The following is a 19,424-nucleotide window of genomic DNA, read 5'->3' as shown; positions in this document are numbered from 1 at the left end:
GGTGACAAATCAGCAGTATGTCAGGAACGGGGGCAGGATTGGACCCAAATGCAGGACGCAGACACTGAAGCACTAGGGGTAGGACAGGATGGGGATGCCATGGCATGTAAGGGGTAAGGCAAGTGGGTCTGGATCCCAGAGTTCGGATGAGGCAGACAGGAGGGTCCCAGAGTCCGGACAAGGCAGTCGGGAGGATCCCAGAGTCCGGGCGAGGCAGACGGGAGGGTCCCAGAGTCCGGAGAAGGCGGGAGGATCCCAGAGTCCGGGCGAGGCAGACGGGAGGGTCCCAGAGTCCGGGCGAGGCAGACGGGAGGGTCCCAGAGTCCGGGCGATGCAGACGGGAGGGTCCCAGAGTCCGGAGAAGGCGGGAGGATCCCAGAGTCCGGGCGAGGCAGACGGGAGGGTCCCAGAATCCGGGCGAGGCAGACGGGTGGGTCCCAGTGTTCAGGCAGGGCAGGAGGATTCCTCATGGCGGGTCGCATGGATCCCAGGCAGGCCGCCTCCCAAGCGGAAACACTGGCCTGGGCCAGTCATGGACACCTGGGCAGGTGCGGGGAACAACCCATGGGAAACGAGGGGAGGAAAGGGTAGGAGTCCTTAGGGCGGGCTGCATGGATCCCGGGCAGGGCCGCCTCCCGGGAGGAAAACACGGAGGCCTGGGCCAGTCACGGACACCTGGGCAGGTGCGGGGCACAACCCTTAGGGAGCAATTCGTGGAAAGGGCAGAAACCCCCACTGGCCAGCCTCAATCCGGCCAGACCTGCCTGACGGAGGCAACGGGTAGGAAGGGGTAGAACCTCTGTCAGGCAGCGGCAGTCTGGCCGGACCTGCCCAACGGAGGCAAGGGATCAGAAGGAAGCTGGGTCCAGGGTGAGCAGCAGGACTACCGTGAGACACCAGTAAATTAGGAAAGGCAACCGACAGCGTGGCAGCGCGAGCAAGGCGAATAAGGCGGAACAGCGGGACCAGCGCACAGGAGAGAAGCAGGGGAACAAGACCAACCGGATAGAGCATATACAGAACAGGCCGGCAACCAGGGCAGAACAGGATTCCGAGCAGGGTGGCAACCAGGGCAGAACAGGATTCCAAGCAGGGCAGCAACCAGGGGGCAGAACTGGATACAGACAGGATTCAGAGCCGGCAGTCCAGCTACAGTGTGGGTTAAACCGGCTTCGGAGCAGGACGACCCCACAACCAGGCTCAGTCCCCGAGCCCCTTACAAACACCTGCTCCCTAATAGGCAACAGGTGTACCTCCTTAAGCCAAGATGATCCAATGGCTCCGGGTGACAGGAGGGCTGGCTGCAAGGCCCGGAGTCCGCGGACCAGAGCAAGACCCGGAAGGCGGGCTTTGGACCGGACCCCAACACAGTAAGCATTTAAGCAGTGATCAGAACTGTTTTGCTCAAGCATTCAGGCTTGGAGATACCAGAAATGGCCAGGGGTGAAAATGGAACAATTTCACTCATTCAACTATCCAGGAACAACAGAGAATTTGAAGGCATTGACAATCATCTTGAATGTTACAATGAAAATGAAGATTTGCAGGATGCAATACACACAGAATGCTGGAGGAACTCTCTTGTGATTTGCAGGATGCAGCTGTCTTTGTATAAGGGTAGTCTATTGTGTTTACCAGGTGTCTGTGCTGATTTTATTCATTTACAGCCATTCAAAAGAATATGGCAGCATACACTGGACGAATTTCTCTGATAACTAATAGGAGCTTGTACACGGTTTTATATTATGTACTATAGTAGTATTAGTAGTGTTCTAATTTGTTCTGTATTTAAATACATAATTTGTTCCTCAGTTAAATGGTAGTTGTCTATTTTATATCTTTTTAACTATTTCCATGAAACTTCAGCTAATTGTGATAGCCGCTCAATTGAGCCAAAATGTACTGATCCCAGTTATCCCAATTATCCCAGTTGAACCAGTTAACCAGAATTTACTGTCAAAGTGCATACATGTCACCATATACAACTCTGGGGTTCATTTTCTTGCAGTCATTCACAGTAAATACAAAAACACAATAGAATCAATGAAAAACCACGCATGAGGAACAAGTAACCAGTGCAGAAAAAATGACAAGCTGTACAAAAAAAAGCAAAAAAAAAACCCAATAAATTTCAAGAACATGAGGTGAAGAGTCACTGAAAGTGAGTCGGAAGCTTGTGTGATGTATAGCACCGGGGTTGTGCTCCCAATGGTGTTTTCTTTTCTGTTTTTTTTCAGTTAGTAGGGTTTTTTTCTCTTAGTAGGGTTTTTTCCCTTTTTTCCTTTCAAAAAATATTAACACTTTATTTTTTATTCTTATTATTGATATATTGTTTAGCTTTGTTAATCAGTTATTTCCTAATTTAATTCTTCATTGTACATAATGACATATTGTCTTAATTACCTTAATGTATTTTTTGTTGATCTTCAATAATAATTAATAAAAAAATTTTGAAAATGGAAGTGAGTCCAAAGGTTGTGGGAACAGTTTAGTGTTGGGGTGCATGCAGTTGGGTGAAATTATCCTTTTGGTTCAAGGACCTGATGTTTGAGGGGTGATAACTGTCCTTGAACCTGGTGGTGCTGGTCTCCAGAACCTCCTTCCAGATGGCAGCACTTTCAGAGCATGGTGGGGTCCTTGATGATGGATGCTGCTTTTTTGCAAAAGTGCACCTTGCAGATATGCTCAGTGGTGTGGAGGGTTTTGCCCATGATGGACTAGGCTGTCGCCACCACTATTTTGGGCTTTTCCATTCAAGCAGATTGGTGTTTCCATACCAGGCCATGATGTACACTCTCCACCACACATCTTTTGAAAGTTTGTCAAATTTTTAGTTGATACACTGAATCTTTGCACACATAGAAGAAAGCAGAGGACTGCCTCTTGCTGACATTCAGTAAGATGTTGTTGTGGCATCACTCAGACAGGTTTTCAGTCTCCCTTCTACATGCTGATTCATCACTATCTTTGATTCTGCCAACAACAGTGGTGTCATCAGCCAGCATGAATATGGCATTGGAGCTGGCTGTGCTTAGCTACACAGTCATAAGTGTAAAGCGAGTTGAGCAGGGGGTTAAACACAACATTGTGGTGCACCTGTGGTGATGGTGATTGTGGACGACGTAGTCATAGAAAAATACAGCACGAAAACAGGCCATTCCTCCCATCTAATCTTGGAGAACCATTTGCCTACTCCCATTAACCTGCACCAGGATCATAGCCCTCCATACCCCTACCATCTGTGCACCTATCTAAACTACTCTCAAACATTGAAATCAAGCTTGCATGCACCACTTGCACTGGCAGCTCATTCAACACACTCACGATCTTCTGAATGAAGAAGTTTCCCCTCATGTTCACCTTAAACTTTTCACCTTCTACCCTTAACCCATGACCTCTAATTGCAGTCCCACCCAACTTCAGTGGAAAAAGCCACCTTGTATTTGCCCACTCTACACCCCTCATAATTTTGTATTTCTATATTAGATCTCCCCTCAATATTCTATGTTCCAAGGAATAAAGTCCTAACCTATTCAAACTTTCCTTATCACTCAGGTCCTCCAGTCCTGGAAACACCCTGGAAAATTTTCTCTGTAGTCTTTCAACCTTAGTTACATCTCTCCTGTCAGTAGGTGACTGAACCTGCATGTAATACTCTGATTCAGGCCTCACCAAGTCTTTACAACTTCAGCATAACATTCCATGTCCTGTACTCAATATAGATGATAAACAACAGACCCAGATGTACAAAAAAGCTGGATGAACTCAGCAGGTTGGGCAGCATCTGTTCAAAGAAGCAATCAACGTTTCGGGTCGAGACCTGAACGGATGCAAAGTGTTCTCTACAGAAACTTCTATCACCTGCCTTACCTTGTTCCCTAATTGCAGATCAAGTATCTCACACTTGTTGTGAATTCTACATACTGGTTAAGAAAACTTCTCTGAACATATTTGATGAACTCCATCCCATCTAGTTCTTTTCAATTATGGAAGTCCCAGTCAACACGTGGAAAGTTAAAGTAATCTATTACAACAATCTTATGTCTCTTGCAACTGTCTGCAATTTCTCTACAAATTTGTTCCTCGGATTGTTGGATGTAGCCCCATTAATGTGGTCATCCCTTTGTTATTTGTCAGTTTCACCCATAATGCCTTGCTAGACAAGTTCTCCAGTCTGTTCTGACTGAATACTAACATTTTTTCTGACTAGTAATGCCACCCCTCCTCCTCTAATTCCTCCTGCTCTGTTGTGTCTAAAACAGACACAACAATATTCCAGGAACCCTGGAATATTGGGCTGCCAGTCCTATTGCTCCTGCAACCAAGTCTCAGTAATGACTGTAATATCACCATTCCATGTGTTGATCCTTGCTCTGAGCTCATCTGCCTTTCCTACAATACTTCTTGCTATATATGAAGCTCAGGGCATTTGTCGTACCATGCTCAACCTTTTGATTCCTGACTTTGAGGTCTGAACAACATCTGTCTCTACAGCTTATCCACTATCTGTTCTGGTACTCTGATTCCCATCTAGAAGAGAGTCCAATCATCTAAAAATCTTCTACCTTCCCTAGAAGAGAGCCCGATGATCCAAAAATCTTATGCCTTCCCTCCTAACCAATTCCTTAGCCAAATGTCAAACTGTATAATCTTCCACTTTCTGGCCTCAGTAGAATGTGACATGGGTTTCAATCCTAGTGGTCCTACCCTTTAACTTGGCACCTAATTCCTTGAACTCACTTTGCAGAACCCCATCATTAATGGACCACAACCTCTGGCTGCTCACCCTCTCACTTAAGAATGTTAAGGACTCAATCCGAGATATCCCGGACTCGGGCACCCAGGAGACAAATACCATCTAAGAATCTCATTCTCACCCACAGAGCCTCCTTTCTGTTCCCCTAATTAACAAATCTCCTATCACCACAGAATACCTCTCTCCCCCTTCCCTTTGAAGTCACAGAGCCAGACCCAGTGCCAGAGTCCTGATCACTGATATTCTTTTGCTAAGTTAATCCTCTTTTCTTCCCCCCCCCCAACAGTATTTAAAGCTGTATACCTGTTGTTGAGGGGAATGGCCTCAAGGTACACTGCACTGGCTTTTTAACCTTTTTCCCCTTCCTGTCACCTAGTTTTCTGTGTCTTGCGCCTTGAGTATATCTACCTTTCTGAATGTCCCATCTATCACCACCTCAGCCTCCTGAATGATCCAGAGTTTGTCCAGCTCCAGCTCCAACTCCTTTAACATAGACTGTTAGAAGCTGCAGCTGGATGCTTTCTTTCAATAGTGCCTCTCCTTGCTGCAGCCTGGAAGAGTTAAAACTTAAAAAAAAACCATTCTAACTGTCCAATCCAACAATGCCACTGTCTTATTTTAATTTGTTCTTATAAATCAGTTCAGAGCACTGATTGGTCTCTGTCCAAAACACCAAACTAACACAAGTCAATACCTTTTATACCCAGTTGGAGAACTTCAGTGGGTTACATCTTCTCATGCTTCCGATCTCCAATTGGCGGCTGCTCAGTCTGAATGGACTGGGATCTGCAGGTGAGGAAATCAAGGATCCATTTGCACAAGGAGATATTGAGGCCTTGGTCTTGGAGCTTATTAGTTTTTAGGGGATGATGGTATTGAATGCAGATCTGTAGTCAATGAAAAGCATCTTCACTGTTGGATGTTCAAAGCATGAGTGAAGAGCCAAGGAAATGGCATCAGCTGTGATCTGTTGTCACGGTTGGTAAACTGGAGCAGTTTCAAATCACTCCAAGTAGATGATAAATTTCTTCACCTGAAGTTCATTAGTGAATCAAATAATTTTTTATGTCAATTTGCTAGTTTGGTAGTAACTAATTAATGGCTAATTTGTTTCTTTAAATTTAAAATTATTAATTAAGTTTGAAGTTAACAGCTGCCATTGTGGGATTTGACCTCTGGTATTTTGATTACTAGTACAGTAATTCAAACACTCTGTCACTACTGTAGCGCAAAATCATAGGGTTTTTGTGAGAAGAGAGAAGCATCCACACAAGGAGTATCTTGCGTATATGCTAATATTTATAATGCTAAGTCTTCCCAACCTACTGTTTTCTAAATCGGCTTGGGCCACTTTGGGCTTGCTCGGTTGCCTAGATGTTGGACTTGCCTCTCCTCTCTAGTTGCTTCTTTGCAGGTACTCTGTGAAGGACACAAACATCATTCTTTCCTTTGTAAGTAAGCTTGCAGTCTGGACAAGCTTTTCTACTTTTTATAACCTGGGAAAATTCTTTGGAAGTGTTTATGTAATGATAATTAGGGATTTAAAAAAAATCATTTTCCAGAAATTGAATTCCTTTGTAATAGAGAGCAACTTTTATGCACATGCAATTTATTCAATCTTTGGGAAAAAAAAACAAGTGCCTCAACTGCGATTACTGGAAATGAATCCTTTCCCCTAAGAAATTGCACTTAAGATTTTCTTGGATCTGTGTAGTGGTTCCTTTTGTTTTTACCTTTCACTAAATTATAAATATTCTTGATTCTGATACTGAGCACTTCATCTGTTCCAGGAGACTGAATCCAGATGAGAGGCCTCTGCAAATCCTTTATGATTATCTATCTGGATTAGGTTTCCAGGACCCGCTTCGGATACAAGAGGAAGCTGCTATTGCTGATTTGAGCTGCATGATCAGATATTTTCATGGTAAGATTTAATTTTCCAAAGAGCAAAATGCATGGGTTCAGTTTTGCTGTTTTAAAAAAAAATAGAAAGTAGACCAGTGAGTGGTTGATTGTGTACAATGTATTCCTGTAACTTGATCCAGTAGTAGAACACAATCTTTAACAAAATACTTGGAGTTTAATTGCTAAGTGTTGGTCTTTAGAGATTGTTTGCCCATTGTGGATGAGTTATTTCTTTGTTGGTTCACTGAAACATCTTTTTACTAAAAGATGTTACCACTGTCAAGTCCTTAATTTGTTGTTTGGAATGCGGGCAATGCTGGTGAGACCACTATTTACTGCCCATCCTAACTTGCCTCTGGAACTTATTAAATAATTTCAGAGGACTGTTAAAAAGAAACACACGTTATTGTAAGGGTTGAGTCATTTGTAGGGCAGATTGAATAAGGATGGCAGATTTCTTTCCAAGCAGGGCGTTAGTGAACAAGATGCTTTTATATATCACAATCCAATGATTGCTCTCAAGCTACTGTGATAGGATTCAAACTTGTGCTCTGAATCACAGGAACAGACCTCTGCATTCCACTCCTGTAATTTTACTTCTGTGCTATGCATAATAGTACACTAGGAGAAGGGATTATGTTTAGTTCGTCCTGGTTGACCTTGTCATCAGATTGAGGAATTACATCGATGGTTGATTAATCTGTACGCTCCCAGCTTATGCTAGTTTATTAGTTTTAGATACCTTGAAATAAAATAACAGCTTAAGTACCCTAGAAGATGAAAATCAGAAATAAAAATAGAAAACTCCAAAAATAATCAGGAGACACAAGAGGCTGCAGATGCTGGAATCTGGATCAACAAACAATCTGCTGTTGGAGCTCAGAGAGTTGAGCAGCGTCTATGGGGGGAAGGAACTGTCGATGTTTCACTTTGAAACCATGCATCAGGATTAATATGTTCCTCTAGCAGACTGTTTGTTGCTCCAAAAATCATCTGGTCAAGTAACAGCTTTCAGATGTTTTTGTCCGATTCTCGGAACTCGGTTAATGGAGCATGTGATGTAAAGAAAACAATCAAGAAAGAATAAACTTACATTAAATATAGTAACATTCAGAACCACCTAAGAATGCTTCTCAGCTATTTAACTGAATCCCAGGTTGATCACTGAGTACAAAGATGGTACTGTTTTTGTGAATAAGCACCCAAAGTCTGCTGTGCACCACTCTTGTAATGTAAATGAGAAAAATCAGCCAAAATTGTTACCTATATGTCCTTTCAAGTTAAGTATGGCATCATTCCTTCAGAGTTCAATAGTTTTTTGATAATCACTTTTTCTGTGTTTTTAGCATCAGTGGTTCTGTTTTGAAAGTGTAAGATTGCATTTCAGTTAGCATCTGGGACATCTCACGTTTTGATGAATGCATTTGTGGTCTTCAGATATTTCTGTTATTTGCAATTTGACTTGTGATCCAAATCAAAAATAAAATTTACTAAACCAATTTGATGTCAGATTTGTTAATCTGTGAAGAAGTGACATTCTAAAAGGGTAAGTTGCTAATCTGTTGTACCCCACAATATTGCTACTTTCTTAATTGATTCTATGTAATTGATTTCATTAACGGGTAGTTCAGAGGGTAATACAATCTACAGTTTATATTATATATGGCTTTGGTACAAGATTAACTTTGTCTTCATCAAGGATATCATCTCGGGAATCAGTCTGGTGAATTTTCTCCGAACTGTATGCAGAATAGATGAGCAATACGCCAAATGTGGTCTCACCAATGATTTAAATAGTTTTCGCACGCCTGTTATTTTCGTATGTCATACTCTTTGCAGTAATGCTCAACAACCCATTTGTTTTTCTAATTACTTGCTGTACCTGCATGCTCTACATTTAATGTCTGAAGTTGCAGTGTTTTGTTGTCTCTCCGTTTATTGTATGTTTTGTTTCTTCATATTTGATTCGATAACTTCACATTTCCACATGTTAAACAGCAACTCACATATTCATGATCCCTTTTGTGATTCTCTTGCAACAGTACAGGTACAGACCTTATTGCAAGTTTTGAAATAAAGAAATCCATGGGAATGTGGCGTGGCAGCTTGCACTTAGCATTATGGGTGCAAGTTTGACCCAAACCTCACATAAGAACCTCTATTATAAATTGTAAAATGTGTGGAAAATACTGGCAAATAGTGAGAATGGGGTTTAAAAGAAATGGAGGGTGCACCCATTTTCACTAACAAATGGAGGCAACATTTTGTGTTAAAATTTTTAATTGGAACCTGCTCTACTTGATAAATATTGGTTCAGGTAAACTCCTTTCACTGTTGGAGAATAAGACTTGGTAAAGCTGAGCACCTCAAACTTTTATAATTTTATTTAAACTTGAGAGGCTTTTAATGGAGGCCTGTTAAATTATATATTTATGGTTGGCTAAGATTTGTACTGTCAGGATCATTGTTTACAGTATTTTTAACAGATGTTATGAAATCAAACAGGTTCCTTATTTTTAAAAACTGTATGAAATCCTGTTATATTTTACAAAGTATATGTTTTAAAGTATGTGGATTTAACTAAAATTTATGAAATGGAATTGAATAGGTAATGTTTCAAGTAACTTGGAAATTAATCTAGTCAGAGGCCCAATATACTAAAACATGTATTATCTCCTTTAATTAGATAGTGAATTGCATGTCTGTTGCCTGCACCATGATTAAGATCAGACATATCAAACCATAAATATCAAATGTGGATATTATGGTGTCTGTGTGTATCAAATGAAAACAAATCAAACTGCATATAGAGAGTGTGTTTAGACAGCACCTGTGGAGCTGCAAAAGTAGTGTCCATGACAGCTGCTGCTGTTCATTATATGAAAAGAAACTAGATCACTCTTGAGATCTCTCTTTTGGCTTGCTCACAGAACACTGTGGTTGGGAGTAGATGGAGTGTATTCTGCTTAGCTGTAACCAGTGATGTTCCACAGTAATCTGTTGTGGAACTTCTGCTTTTTGTGATTTTTATAAATGACTTGGATGAGGAAGTAGAAGCTTCATAAGTTTGTAGATGACACAAAGATTGGTGGTGTTATGGCTAGTATAGAAGTTTGTTGTAGGTTACAACAGATCAGTGATAGGATGCAGAGCTGGGCTGAAAAGTGGCAGATGGAGTTCAGTTAGGATAAATATAAAATGACGAGGTTTATCTTGAAGGCAGAGTACAAGATTAATAGCCGGATACTTAGCAGTGTGGCGGAACAGTGGGATCTTGGGGTGCACCTCCACAGATCCCTCGAAGTTGCTGCTCAAGTTGATAGGGTGGTTAAGAGTGTGTATAATGTGTTGACCTTCATTTGTCAAGGGCTTGGAGTTCATAATGTTGCAGCTCTGTAAGACTGGTTAGACCACATTTGGAGTATTGTGTTCCGTTCTGGTCACCTCATTATAGGAAAGATGTGGAAGGTTTCAAGAGGGTGCAGAGGAGGTATACCAGGATGCTACCTGGATTAGGGATTGTCTAATGAGGAGAGGTTGAGCAAGCCAAGGCTTTTCTTTTTGGAGGGGAGGAGAATGAGAGGTGACTTTATAGAGGTTCTTCGATGGAGTGGATAGCCAGTGCTTTCTTCTCAGGGCAGAAATGGCTAATGTGAGAGGGTGTAACTTAAGGTGACCAGAGAAAAGTGTAGGGTGATGTCAAGAGGTAGGTTTTTGTGAGCAGAGAGTGGTAAGTGTTTGGAATGAACTGCCAGGAGTGGTGAGAGACGGATACATTCGGGAGACTTGAGACTCTTGGGCATGTGGATGAAAGGAAAAGGAGAGCTATGTGGGAGGGAAGCACTAGATTCACCTTGGTGTAGGATAAGATGTCACACAACATCATGGGCCAAAGAGCCTGCATTGTGCTGTACAGTTCAATGTTCTCTCCCCTCTCCCCCACCACCTCCCTCTCTACCATCCCCCCTCTCCCCATTGGAAACTCTTCAGAAAATGAAGCAGCCAATGCCAGCATGCAAAAAGACATATGCACATAGGTAGTATTCAGTCCTCAGCTGCTAAGTGACAAATAGTATTTACATCAAACGAATGCTAGACAATGTTAGTTCAAGCAGGTGTGAGTCTGATCATTTGTTGATATTTAACAGAATTCCCATTAGTGAATTTCTCACATTGCCATCCTGGCAATTGGGAGTGGGCTGGTTGTCACTATTAACCAGAAATTGAACTGTACCACAAACAGAAGTAGAGCTTCTATCAGAGCAGGTGTGAGATTGATTGTTCTGCAACAAGAAACTTGCTTCGGACTTTAAAGCCTTTACAAGGTGTATGTCAGGTGTGTACTGCTATAGTCACCCCTTGCTTGAGTGCAGCTTCAGATTACCCAGGAACCTAGGAGCCATAAGTATTCAGTCAAACTACCTCTACCATTATGGCTAAAATATTACCACTGTAAAATATACTGTAGTAACACAACAAGCCTATATCTTGTACTATAAAGCAGAACGTGGAAAGTGATCCCCAGCAACCGAATACAAATTACAAATGTTTTTTCATTGGACCTAAATTCTAAAACTTCCCGCCCAGTGTGGCTGTGGTAATACATTCAGCTGAAGGATTCCAGTGATACAAAGGCAGTGAGAGCCAGGCAATAGATGTTGGTCTTTCCAGGGATTATGTATCTTTTAAATAAAAAATAAATTTTGAACTCTGGAATCATTGTATTACAATGAAATGCACTAATTAATATAGTTGGTCACAAGGCCCAGTTTAAATAAAAGTCAAGTCTTGAAATCTGGCACAGGAATTATGTTTTACTAAGTTGCTGTGCAAGTTTTAAATATTGTCAAGGTAGCTTAGTACTGCATCACTAATTTTGAAGAGATTTTTTTTAACTACATTGAAAAGCCAGTTCAGGTTTGAGTACATGAGATCCTGACTCACCAGGCGATGTTATTAGTTCACCACAATAGTTTCCATGTGTAAAGGTGAAATGTTAATAATCTAGGTCAAAGCTTTTCATCTGAGGCTGTTAATTAATTTGAGATTTCTATGACTGTCAGGTTTTTAATGAACTTAATAACCATGCTGCAGTTCACAAAACATTTGGATCCTGACTTTTTTTTAATGAAAGCTAACAACAATCTGATCTTGACATGTCTGTGAAATCCATTAAATGTTTAGTGTTTGTTTTTATCAATCTTTTGGCAATAAGCTGCTTATTCTATACCATTTATTCCCTTCATAATTTTGTAAGATAATAAAAACATTTTTTTCTCTATATCACTTTAGGAAAGCCGAGTAGCATAGAGCAACTGGATCAGATCCTTCTGTCCGGTGTGTTCAGTGTACGGAAAGGGAAAACTCAGTTGCACAAGTGGTCAGAACGCCAAGTCATTCTCTGCGGTACCTGCCTAATTGTGTCTTCAGTAAAGGAGTGCCAGATGGGAAAAATGCATGTGCTTCCTCTCCCTGGAGGCAAGGTACGAAATTGTCTATTCTGAAGAAGCTGGTATTCAAAAAGTCTGTACTACTTAAGGCCAGTTTAGTCTGTCATAATCTGAACAAATTAGTTAAATTATGCAGGGTATAGGATTTTTCAAACGTACATGAAATATGAATTATTCAAGGGTACAAGATTGATTGTATATAGTATTTCAGCAAAAACAATGTTTGATGGACACCACAGGATTTGCTTTCGTTTGAAGTTCTGCTGTACGATGTTGAAATGAGTTTATACTGTATCACAATGAAATCTCAAACCACTGATCTCAAATTCAGAATAGCATATGAGTATAATTTACTAGAGGCTAGATTCCATCTTAATGACATGCAACAAACCTAATGATTTCTTAGTGATCGTATTGCATTCTTTGTTGAGATTACAACATAGCCTAATATTGTCACATCCCCCTCTCACCCCCCCCCCCCCCCCCCACACATGGACTCTGATAAATATTTAGTAGAATGGAGATAATATATTTCTGGACAATGCAAATCCTGTGCGTGGAATGTTCTTCTGCGTCGGGGTTAAATGAATAGATAGTGCATCTGAACTTCTGTCAAAATGCTCAGTGCTGTGTCAAGCTTTCCACTCTTTTTCCATCTTTCACTCTGTTCTCTCAAGAAATCTGCTGACTTTGATATCAGTTTTCGTCCCTACTATGTAATTGGATTTGCTGGTAACACATGAATCTCATTTAGTTTCTGTCAATAAATATATGCACTAAAATAAGACAAGTTGTACCTCTAGTGCTGTTGTGTGTGTGTGTGTGTGTGGTGGGGGGGGGGGGGGGCTAGAAGCAATGATAGTGTTTGGAATTAAAATACCAATGTGCAAAGATGAATTTTCCCAGTGCAATGGGCATCACCAGTGTCTTCAGAGTTAAACAATAAGTCATCTAAATCGAAAATGACATAATTTTTTTCATTGAAGAAATGAAATTGTTTTCTTTTCTAATATCCTGTACAGGTGGAAGAAGTAAAAAGAAGACAATACTGCCTCATGTTCAGTTCTGCTGGGCAGCAAGGACAAACGTACTATGTGACCTTTGATTCATACCCAGAATGTTTACGGTGGTTCAGACAGGCATCCAAGGTGAATTGTGTTGTATTATGACAATGTGTATCTTAAATATATGTTCTCTAATACTTGATTTTTTTTATCCTAGAGGGTGAAAGGATTCTAACTGTCTACCCTATCTATGTCTCTCATCACTTTATGGACTTCAATCAGGTCTCCTTTCAGCCTCTGATGCTTCAGAGAAAGCATCCCAAGTTTGTCCAATCTCTCATTATAGTACATACCCTCTAATCTAGGCAGCATTGTAGCAAATCTGTTAATTATTATAGCACTTCAGCATGGAAACAAATGCGTTAGTCCATCTCGTCCATGACAAACTGTTATTTTGCCTAGATCCATCAATCCACACCTGGACTATAGCACTCTGTTCCTCTTCCATCCATGCACTTATCCGAACTTCTCTTAAAGGTTGCAGTCAAACTTGAATACACCACTTTCACTGATGGTTCATTTCACACTCATGCCACCCTAAGGCTCCGCTTAAATATTTCATCTTTCACCCTTAATTTATGACCTCTGGTTCTGGCCTCACCCAACCTCAGCGTAAAAAGCCTATTTGCATTTATCCTCTCATAATTTTGTTTATCTTGCCCTCTTTATACTCCTCATTATTTTGTATTCCTGTGTGGGGTGAATACTCTTCTACACTTTTTCCAATCATCCACATCCCTCCTGTAATGGGACAACTAGAAATGTGCACAATTCTCAAACCATGGCCTAGCCAAAGCATTATATAGCTGTAATATGACTTCTCTATTCTTGTACTCAATCCCTGCAAGCATAGGCAAGCATACAATACTCTTTGTTTGTCAACCACCCTATCTGTTTATCTATTTTTGACCATTTTCAGTGAGCTATTTATTGACCCCAGTATCCTTCCGTATATCAATGCTTTTAAGGGTCCTGCCATTAACTGTATAGCTTCCCCTTAGATTTGACCTCCCAAAGTATACAACTCTGACTTGCTTGGATTAAATTCCATCTGCCAATTTCTCAGCCCATATCTTTAACTTTTATATCATTTGACAGCCCACCACATTGCCAACAACTCCACCAATTTTTGTATTGTCTCCAAAATTACTAACCCACCCATTTAGTTTTTCATCCACATCATTTATATGCATCATAAACAACAGAGGCACTACTGTGAGAGAATTTATGTCTTAAATGAGTGACTCCTATCCAGTTACCTTGAAACGGTGACTCCTAGTTTTAGTTATCCCATAAGATGAAGCATCCTCTCCACATTCCCCTGTCAAGATCTCTCAAGGTTCATATCTTCCAATCTTTCTGTTTATGATAGTTAGCCATGTTAGATATTAAGTTAGTGAACTTTTTCCTTAATTGCTTCAGATGCATTAACATATAACCTTAAATAAGTGGCACTGGCAAGACCACACTTTTGCCCTCACAATATGTGCTTTTTGCCCCAAGAAAGAGTGCAGAAGGATGCAAGAAATATTGTTCCGAGGAAATGCTAAGGAAATCCTAGTGAGGAGTGATTGGGGAAACATTGGGTTTACAATTGAAGTTTCTGGTAGTTTAGAAGCAATGTAATTGAAATATACAATTGCAAGAATTTTTTTTTTAGCTCTTTGCAAATACCTAATTTTCTGCATTAATTACTCAAAAATGTGATCTGATCTTCATCAAAATCACAATAATAGACAAATACAATCTGCCTCAACTAATAACAGATAAACAATTGTACTTTCCATGCCTTTATTGAACATGTTGATTAATCATTCACAGTCCAGTTTGGAAAAAGTATGAGAACCCTTGTATTTAATAACTGGTAGAACCTTCTTTAACAGCAATAGCCTACACCAAACATTTCCTGCAGCTGCTGATCAGACTTGTACATCGGTGAGGAGGAATGTTAGATCATTCCTCCATGCAAAACTGTTTCAGTTCATCAATATTTCTGGGATACTTTGCAGGAACAGCCCTCTTCAGGTCATGCCACAGCACCTCAGTTGGGTTAAGGTCTGGACTCTGACTTGGTAATTCCTAAACACAAATTTTCTTCTTCTAAACCATTCTGTTGTTGATTTACTCTTGGGTTTTGGATTATTGTCTTGTTGCATCATCCAACTATTAAGCTTCAAGTGATGGACCACTACCCTGACATTCTCCTGTAAAATATCTTAATACAATTTTAAATCAATTGTTCCCTCAATTATTGCAAGCTGTCCAGGCCCCGAGGTAACAAAGCAGCCCCAAACCATGATGCTCCTTCCGCCATGTTTCACTGTTGGGATGAAGTTTTGGTATTGTATGCAGTGCCCTTTTTTCTCCAAACATAGTTGTGTGCATTTCTGCCAAACAGTTCAATGTTTGTCTCATCTGTCTTAGAAGGACTGTGGACATCCAGGTGCTCTTTTGCAAACTTGAGATGTGTAGCAATTTTTTTTTTTTGGAGAGGAGTGGTTTCCTCTGTGGTGTCCTTCGACGAACACCATTCTTCTTCAGTATTTTGCTTACAGTGGACACATTTACAGAGACTTTAGCAAGTTCTAGATATTTGTGCAAGTATTTTGCTGTTCCCCTTGGGCTCTTTTTCACCTCCTTCAGCATTGCACATTGGGGTCTTGGTATGATCTTTGCAGAATGCCAACACCGAGGGAGAATAGTAACAGTACTAAATTTCCTCCATTTGTAGACAATTTCTCTTAATGTGGACTGATGAACACTTAAGTTAGAAATTCTTTTATAGCCTTTTCCAGTTTCATCTAAGGTCCTCTGAAAGTTGTTTTGGTTGAGGCATGGTGCTCATAAACAGATCTTCCTTGAGAAGAGCAAGCTCTGTCAGTAACCTGACTTTGTGTGCCTTTTTTATAGGGCAGGGCATCTTTGCAGCCTACTCCTCTAATCTCATCTCATTGGTTGGATCATCTGACTTCAAATAGCTTTTGTTGAAGGCATTACTCCAGAGGTTCACATACTTTTTTTGAACCTAGACTATAATTGTTTAAATGATGTACTGAGTATTGATGGAAAGTAGTACAATTGATTGTGTTTTATTAGTTTAGGCAGATTTGTGTTTGTCTATACTTGTGACTTAGATGAAGATCAGACCACATTTTGAGTAATTCAGAAAATCAAGTTCACAACTTTTTCTTGCAACTGTGTAAAATGATAAAATGACAGAAATTATTGCTTTAAAATGGTTCAGCATGCTAGGACTAGAAGAATCTCATGAAAAGTAGTGAAAATACGTTGATAGGTGTTTGGGGATCGAAATCTAAGCTATGTTGTTGAACCAAAACATGAACATTATTCAAGGTATTATTAGATGCTATGAGAGACATTTGAGGATACAAGAGGAGAGTTTAATTTTGGTGATTCCCATTCCATATGTGTTCGTATCTGCAAAATAGCTGTTTATCTGAAAGGAAGAGATTAACTATAGAGTATTATGCATATAGGAGAAAGGTGCCAGTTTACTGAAACATACCTTTTATATAGCCATGGGCATCCGTATGGTTCCCAGTTATGCCTGCCTTTTCGTTGGCTTTGTGGAACAGTCCATGTTCCAAGTCTATACAGGTATCCGTCACCCTCTTTTCCTTCGCTACATCGATGACTGCATTGGCGCTGCCTCCTGCACGCATACTGAGCTCGTTGACTTCATTAACTTTGCCTCCAACTTTCACCCTGCCCTCAAATTTACCTGGTCCAACACCTCCCTCCCCTTTTTTGATTTTTCTGTCTCCATCTCTGGAGATGGCTTATCTACTGATATCTACTATAAGCCTACAGACTCTCACAGCTACCTGCACTATTCCTCTTCCCACCCTATCTCTTGCAAAAATGCTATCCCCTTCTCACAATTCCTCCGTATCTGCTCTCAGGATGAGGCTTTTCATTCCAGGACGAAGGAGATGTCTTCCTTTTTTAAACAAAGGGGCTTCCCTTCTTCCACCATCAACTCTGCTCTCAAACGCATCTCTCCTATTTCCTGCACATCTGCCCTCACCCCATCCGCCCGCCACCCCACTCGGGGTAGGGTTCACCTACCACCCCACCAGCCTCCAGTTCCAACGTATAATTCTCTGTAACTTCCGCCACCTCCAATGGGATCTCACTACCAAGCAGATCTTTCCCTCCCCCCCTTCCTGCTTTCAGCAGGGATCACTCCCTACATGACTCCCTTGTCCACTCGTCCCCCCCATCCCTTCCCACCGATCTCCCTCTTGGCACTTATCCTTGTAAGCGGAACAAGTGCTACACCTGCCCTTACACTTCCTCCCTCACCACCATTCAGGGCCCCAGACAGTCCTTCAAGGTAAGGCGACTCTTCACCTGTGAGTCGGCTGGTGTGGTATACTGCGTCCAGTGCTCCCGGTGTGGCCTTTTATATATTGGTGAGACCCGACGCAGACTGGGAGACCGTTTCGCTGAACACCTATGCTTGGTCCGCCAGAGAAAGCAGTATCTCCTCGTGGCCACACATTTTAATTCCACGTCCCATTCCCATTCTGATATTTCTATCCATGGCCTCTTCTACTGTCAAAATGAATCCAAAGTCAGGTTGGAGGAACAACACCTTATAAACTGGCTAGGTAGCCTCCATCCTGACGGCATGAACATTGACTTCTCTAACTTCCGTTAATGCCCCTCCTCCCCTTCTTACCCCATCCCTGACATATTTAGTTGTTTGTTTTTCTTTCTCTCTCTCTCTCTCTCTCTCTCTCTCTCTCTCTCTCTCTCTCTCTCTCTCTCTCTCTCGCTCTCGCTCTCTCTCTCTCTCTCTCCCTGTTCTCCATCTCCCTCTGGTGCTTCCTTTCTCCCGAGGCCTCCAGTCCCATGATCCTTTCCCTTCTCCAGCTCTGTATCACTATCGCCACTCACCTTTCCAGCTTTTAGCTTCATCCCACTTCCTCCGGTCTTCTCCTATTATTTCGCATTTCTCCCTACCCCCACTACTTTCAAATCTCTTACTATCTTTCCTTTCGGTTAGTCCTGACGAAGGGTCTCAGCCTGAAACGTCGATAGTGCTTCTCCTTCTAGATGCTGCCTGGCCTACTGTGTTCCACCAGCATTTTGTGTGTGATGTTTGAATTTCCAGCATCTGCAGATTTCCTGTTGTTATACCTTTTATTTATAACTTAAAAAGAAACAATATGAAGACTGTATCTTTCAGAAAGATTTGCAACTGTTTGCCTTATATTGCCAAGTCAACATGGTAGTGTAGGTACAATGTTACTTTGCTGTATTAATGCAACAAAATCAATCTACATATCTTGCATGCAAATTGATTAAAGTAATCTTCGTCTTGCACAATTTAGGATAAACATTACTGTTTATTTCAGTAGTACCAGATATAAAACATATGTCACAGTGAAACAGGAGAATAATAACTTCCAGGTTGTTTTTCTTCAACTGGAAACTCATTTGAGTATCTCAATGTGAATTGCCCTTGCACATCTATCACAATTTCCATTTCAGGTACAGCACAACATCATGGGCTCAATGACCTCTCCAGTGCTGTACTATGTTATAAAATTATGTAATTCATTGGGGAAACTATTCCCCATTGTCTTGGTGATGACTGTTGCTAAGCATTTCCAAGGCAACTAGGTCTTTGCAATATAGAACATACTGAAACCCACACAATGGTAAGTTCTATGTCTACCTCATTTTCCTTCTGGTTGCCACACACCCCTCCTCCCCACATCCCTGTGATACCATGGACGAGAGACTAAGAAGGAGAGGTGCAGACAGAAGTGTAGTTGAGATTGTGATGAAAGTTGTGAGAAGAAAGGGCAGCCAAGTATGTGCCTGCCTTTGTGTTACTGTTTGCAACCTTGCAGCAGAGCCTGAACTCTAGTCATCTTGGTTTCCCTTCCCCATTGTACCATTATTTCACTCTGTCAAGTCCACACCTTAAAAGAAGCATGCAAAGGCATCGTTCACCTTGCAACATAAAATTTGAAACTGTTTGTTGTCAGGTCTCTCATGCATAATCCCAGTAATAACAGATCTGAATGTGGTACTGTTGCCATTGCTCATGATACGTTGTGGCCAAAGTTTCTCTGAGTGAGACATGATGGGCAAGAGAGGGCAAATTAAAGGCAAGGCAGCAGGTACACATTCTCTGAGTAGCAAGCCAAAGGGCTAATGTTCTCTTCACAGAGTATCCTTTGAGGTGAACTAGCTAGTTATTGTTCTCAGCAA

At 41.2% G+C, this 19,424-nt stretch overlaps 1 protein-coding gene across 3 annotated transcripts in view; it reads left to right on the top strand.

Annotated features, from left to right (window-relative positions):
* The window catches only part of LOC132406893 (PH domain leucine-rich repeat-containing protein phosphatase 2-like), a 141,957-nt gene that overhangs the window by 41,868 nt on the left and 80,665 nt on the right, over positions 1–19,424 (top strand). For all 3 annotated transcript variants that reach the window (XM_059993004.1, XM_059993003.1, XM_059993005.1), the window contains 3 exons: positions 6,547–6,680; positions 11,954–12,144; positions 13,134–13,259. In XM_059993004.1, the coding sequence (XP_059848987.1) occupies positions 6,547–6,680; positions 11,954–12,144; positions 13,134–13,259 (451 nt within the window). The remainder of the gene's footprint in view (positions 1–6,546; positions 6,681–11,953; positions 12,145–13,133; positions 13,260–19,424) is intronic.

The sequence above is a fragment of the Hypanus sabinus genome, chromosome 17 (assembly GCF_030144855.1).
Source record: "Hypanus sabinus isolate sHypSab1 chromosome 17, sHypSab1.hap1, whole genome shotgun sequence".
In the NCBI taxonomy this organism is placed as follows: domain Eukaryota; kingdom Metazoa; phylum Chordata; class Chondrichthyes; order Myliobatiformes; family Dasyatidae; genus Hypanus; species Hypanus sabinus.
The sequence above is the reverse complement of the archived record's forward strand: the minus strand, read 5'-3'. Positions and strand labels throughout refer to the sequence as shown.